Source organism: Neolamprologus brichardi, chromosome 13 (assembly GCF_056152115.1).
Source record: "Neolamprologus brichardi isolate AB-2024 chromosome 13, ASM5615211v1, whole genome shotgun sequence".
NCBI classification, from domain to species: Eukaryota; Metazoa; Chordata; class Actinopteri; order Cichliformes; family Cichlidae; genus Neolamprologus; species Neolamprologus brichardi.
In genome coordinates, this window is record NC_142116.1 from 5,951,510 (window position 1) to 5,957,408 (window position 5,899).

The 5,899-nt window shown below is 39.4% G+C and overlaps 1 protein-coding gene across 1 annotated transcript; it reads left to right on the forward strand.

The window, feature by feature from the left end:
• Positions 1–1,044: 1,044 nt before the first annotated feature.
• On the forward strand, positions 1,045–5,342 carry LOC102778848 (homeobox protein Hox-D9b-like). Its single transcript, XM_006783521.3, has 2 exons — positions 1,045–1,846; positions 2,977–5,342. The coding sequence occupies exons 1-2, from the start codon at positions 1,165–1,167 to the stop codon at positions 3,219–3,221; spliced, it is 927 nt and encodes a 308-aa protein (XP_006783584.1). The 5' UTR covers positions 1,045–1,164; the 3' UTR covers positions 3,222–5,342.
• The last annotated feature ends 557 nt before the right edge of the window (positions 5,343–5,899 follow it).

A 5,899-nucleotide genomic window follows, 5' to 3' on the forward strand; every position in this document is an offset into this window, starting at 1 on the left:
TTAGATGCACAATAACATTTGCTGATCACTGTGGATTTATAAAAACACAAACCTTTACATGTACAGTTTTTGTATTTAACCAACAGTATTATTTACTATTATTATTTATTATTCCAACAACTTGACTAAATCTAGAGATAATTTTAATTTTCCATCTATTTTCACTCCTGTGCAACGCCACCACTATTACCCTGGAAATAGCAGTGCAATATATTAAAAAATGTTCTTGCAGTTTTCACGCTTTTCACACTTTTTCCGAACTCAAAAGTCAGTGGGCCAAAATGAATCCTTACTGTTTAACGTTCCTGGCCTAACCTAGCATATAAGAGCCACAAAGAAAGGCACTTGGAATTTCACTTTTATGCACAAGCACTGCTATATATATATAGATTATGACACTGTTTTCCTTCCACTGCTTAAAATGACGGATAAATCAAATGATCTTCTTAGATTTGGTTTATTTAGTAAGAGAACAACAAAAGCACAGCAACACAAAAAAACACTCGACACTTTAAAATTAGAAAAAAAGTAACTAATTTGAGCACAGAACTTGTGAACTGATACAAATCAATTTCTGATCTTGGGTAATAGTTCCAGCAAAATAAAGCTGCACGCAATTCAACATGAACTTCATAAAGGGAGAATCACTCTAAGCTCGAAATGAGTCACGATCCACACAAAGGAAAGCCGAAACCCATCCCCTCCCGTTTTAATCAGTCCTGTTACAATCTGAGGCTGTGATGACATAATTACTAATAAAGTGTAAGTCATATTTTTGCATTAAATAAGTGCAAAAGGCAGAAGCACCTACACTCTCTTCAAACGGGCATACGAACGGCCCAATACTACTTTTTATTCAGCCTCTAAAGAGTCCAAGTTTTTTTTTTTTTTTGTAATATGTATATATATGTTACATTCAGGTCCATCTGCAGTAGGCGTGCTATCACATTTCTGAAAACAAAAGAATGAATTGATTTATCTTCTATACTGGCTAAATACAGTCTAACCATGTGATCCGCAGAGTAACCAATGGGCAGCCGAGGAGAAAGTAAGGGCAGGAAAAAATTACTACCATTTTAGGGGAGGATGTAAGCCACTATACCAGCCCATCTAACGTTTTACAGTCGCATTTAAGTGTCTTTTTATTGAAATAATAAAATAAACATGTCGCTAACGAATTATTATTCCATGATGGGTCTCCAGACCGAGGAGCCTTACGGTGCACATTTCATCCCGGGAGGCTTGCAGGGTTCGACGGCTGGCTGCGCAAAGCCAGGCCGGGGAGCAGAGGAGGAGGAGGGGACCCCCGGCTCACACATCCCGGATTTCTCTCATTTTTCCAACAAACAGTCGAGTTTAAATGGCTTTTCTCCTTGGACAAACACTTCCACTTCTTCTACGTCTTCTTCTCCGCAGCGGCAATCCGCCCCCGGTGCGTCCATCCCCGGCCTTTTTCATCCACATCACCTCCTGAGCCACCACCCCTACTACGGCCCGCAGACTCAGACACACGCCGAACACCTTGCATCCGCGTCGGACAGCAGGTTTGTACGCTGCTGGGAAGGGGCGAGCCCCACCTCGGAGACCGCTCTGTCGCAAGTTTCGGCCACTTTCCCCGCGTGTCTCCCAGCACAGAGTGACCTCTCCAATCCGAGCCCGAGGTATGAGACAATTAAGCCCGAGAGTTCACCCCAGTCACACGACAGTCCTGAAGATTCCAGCTTCGCCAGTCCGGCGGAGGTGGTCCTGGAGCGGCTTGGGACTGTAGAGGAGCTGGGGAGGAAGCCTGAGCCAAAGAAAGAGGACGACGACAGAAAAACACAGCAGCAGCAGCAGCTTGACCCGGGTAAACACAGATACACTAAACTCAGGAATGTTTATTAGCTTTAAGAAGTGGCGATACACAGGTGTGTGTGTGTGTGTGTGTGTGTGTGTGTGTGTGTGTGTGTGTGTGTTAGAGAGGGGAGGACTGTGGAAGTGAGTGTGTGACTTTTATGGGCCTATAAATGTCTTGTAAACTGTAAAATATAAAACCTTATTGTCCATTAAAATAATTAAGGTGATATTGTTATTTAACAATTTGTCAATAGCTGTATGAAAACCCAGGTTGACTTGCACATGAAGGTTTTTCTGATAGTAGGAGAGTTAGCGAGCCCGTTTTTGCAAATACTACTCCAAGCTAGTTTTGCCTAAAATAGTCAGTATAGTCATGCTATGCTCTAAAAGCATGCCATGCCATTTAAAACACATTATTGGACCCTTACTCCAGAGTGCAGACTCATAGCTTTATTATTATTATTAGTAGTAGTAGTAGTAGAGATACATTAATATATTTTATCTTGGGATAAACAAAACAATTATCTGGGTTTCATTAAAATATCTACTTTTTGTAAAATGAGAGATTTTAGCTAATCTAAAGTTAATTTAATGATGTAAGAATCCTAAGTGCTTTCATTTTTTTAATGCAAAATAGCATTGTGAGAGCATGACTATCAAACTATTAAATGTTTAAAAAATATCCTTACTCAGCTGTTTAAAAAAACAGAAAAAATGAGCCTGAGTGTGGCTGTGGTTGTTTTTCAGCCCTGTCTCCTCTCGTACTGAGCTTTAGGCTCATCTTTATTGGGTATACTTTGCTGTATTTGTAGCAGCTCCCTGTCCTTCCAAATCGAAAAGGACAGAAACCTCAAATGTGGCCACATTTTAAATTATGTCACATTATGTTAAATTATGGGTTTATCGTAAATTACAGGAGGAGTATGTAAAAAAAGGTGTAGAAGTGTTTCTTTTTCTAATGAGCCAAAAACTGTGGGCTCATAAAATTCGCTCCACAAAATGTTTTCTTTGAATCGTATGCCAGGCTTTGAACTCCTCACAACATAGACAGAAAGACATGCTTAAAACCAGAGGAAAATAAATATACACGGTGTTTGGTGTGAGTAAAAACCTATGCAACTCTCATCTCTTTTCCTGCAGAAAATCCATCAGCTAGCTGGATCCATGCCAAATCGACCCGGAAAAAGAGATGTCCTTATACCAAACACCAGACCCTGGAGCTGGAGAAGGAATTCCTCTACAACATGTATCTGACCAGAGATCGGCGCCTGGAGGTGGCAGGACTCTTAAATCTGACAGAGAGACAGGTCAAAATCTGGTTCCAAAACAGACGGATGAAGATGAAGAAGCTGATGATTCGGGAGAGGAGGAGTATGAATGAATGATGGATTTAGAGGCTGGGGCTTTTGTTTTCTTCCTGTGATAGGTGAAGAGGTGGTGGCGATAAAAGAAACACAGTGCTCAGAGATGGCCAACATCTCTAACATGAACTGGCAAAATCAGCTGTGACTAAGCAAAGGATTGTAGAGCTAACATGGCTGCTTTTGAAAACTGCAGTGATAAACTCTGCAGGGGAGACCGAGATGTGCTGTAACACACACGTTAATGTCTTAAAAAAAAAAGTTAGGTAATCTGTACTTCGGCGCATAATTCTTCCATCTGCATGTTTTAAAAAGAAAACAGCTCATCTGAAACCCGGGGTAGTTGTAAATAATGATGTGTTAACATTTACAGGGAGGTCAATAAACCCGATCACAAACATACCAGCTCATATCAAAGACTACTCATTTTAAAACACATCTGTTTTTAATATGGATGCACATCTCTCATGTTCAGAAATGGCAATGCTTGAAACATTCCAGACGTAATACTTAAACTGTCTGTGCTCTCAACAAAAAAAATGGGAATGGTGTTTTATGATTTAAGGCTAAAACTATCGTCCTCATGTGCAAGCTCGGACTGAAGTACAAGGGAAAACTATCAAAGATAAACCCCATGAGTAATCTCATGACTGAATACTTGCTTGTTATAGCCTGAAAAATAGCTGCAGAATATTTGTATGGGATTAAAATGAAATATTTTTTGGGAGCAAACAGGATTCGGGCTAATGGACTGTATCTGATGCATGTAAGTATTAACATATTTACGTGAAACATGTTAATACTGTTGGGTTGGCATTACCAAAAGATAAAAGACACATTCGCTAAGGCTGGAGTTATTCTCTTTATGCTCTTTTAACAATGCAATTACCCTTAGAAAACAAACCAAAACCAAATGTATCTTTGAAAACACCAAGATTACACATGTGAAAAATCTAAAAATCGCAAGTACTTAAAAGGTGAATTGATCATGCTAAAGTAATAATGTGTTTTAAATGTGATACTTTCACATCTGTCCCACTTCAGTGGCTTTTTCAGACCAGGGTCAGCTGTACTTTGTCCAACTGGCTAATAAGCGACTAAAGATGAATATTTTCTGTCTAACACATTATCTGTGACTCAAGGTTTTGGTTTATTGGCTGTAAATAAAATGAGTCTACTGCATTTTAAATAGGACCACCTCTTGTTTGGGTTTAAAAGGCGCTCATGTCTTTTCCTGGTCCTCCACTGAAGTTTCTGCACAAATGCGTGGGTCATAATAGTTAAAAATACTGATGTAGGTTTTGTATAATCACAACCTTTTACATGTCATACACTTGTAACCACAGTGCATTTGCTAAATTTACGAGATTTTATATATTTACAATAAGCAACATAAAAAAGGAAGCAAAACACCACTTCTTCTTCTCGCTGTATTTCGGGTGCCTGACAGGTCTGTACAGAAACTTGTTTCACTTTGCTCTTAGTGGAGAAGTTCTCTGTGTTACAACCAATCCTGGTCTCCCTTATCAATCAGAAAGGAGCTTTTAAGGAATTTGCTCCTGAAGACAGAATAAAGCTTCTTTGTTTTGATTTTATAAACTCTGCATGTAGCCTTATAGGGGCATATTTGTTGGTATTGTTGTCCTTGCTGTCGTTGTCATTGTTGCTGTGTATATTTGTTGTTACTGTGGGTTTGAAATGCAGATATGGTCATGCCTACACACACACACACACACACACACACACACACACACACACACACACACACACACACACACACACACACACACACACACCAGTCATGGCTAAGCTATGGTGTGACTGCAGTTTGATTGTTGGATTTTTCTGTTTCGCTGTTTCCTCCCAGTAAACAGCTACTGTCCTCTTAAGACGTTTTACAACAACGCACAATCGATTTCCATTTTCCAATGTAAGTTGGTATAACATCCGCGGCAACGGGAACATTGTGGGGATTTTAAAGGTATTTTGGTGCTTTTCGTTTTTGTCCACATTCTCCTTGAGAGAAGAGGAAGAACAACAGGCTATGTTAGCCTACAGCGACAGGCCTGTGCTGTACTGTGAGACGAAGTGTGATCAAATAAGGCCTCCATCCTGTCATTTAGGTTATAGGTTCAATATGCTGCTCATGGTGATTTTTCTAAATAAAATAAAAGATGGATTACAGCGTCGGTGTTCATTTGCGCCTTCTTTTTGGCGACTTGGTAAATTTACGCACGGATTAGTCCGCACAAATCATTTTTTTTTCTTTTTGTTTGTTTTTAACTTGATATTAAAGGCATATTAATAATATTTATAGCATCACATGGCAACATTGTAGACATATATATCAAATATCCTGCTATAGAACTACTGCAAAAATATTTTGTAGCCCCTGATCAATGTAGTCTAAAACTCATAAAGGTTAAAATTGCGCTGTCATTTATTAAATAGCGCAATACAACCCAATAAAAAGGCTTACATACAGCATTATCCTATATTATTATCCTGCGGCTGATTCTACAGGGGAGGGAAACAAAGGCAGTAATTCATGGTTGACATTAAACAGGATTATAGGCCAATAACTCGATTTATTATGTTTGTCATTATGATTATATTCCACCGTCAAGGTGTTTCACTGCTCTCAGGTATGTGTTCGGAGATTCAGCCCACGGAGAGACATTTCTGCCTCCTTGTTTTGTCAA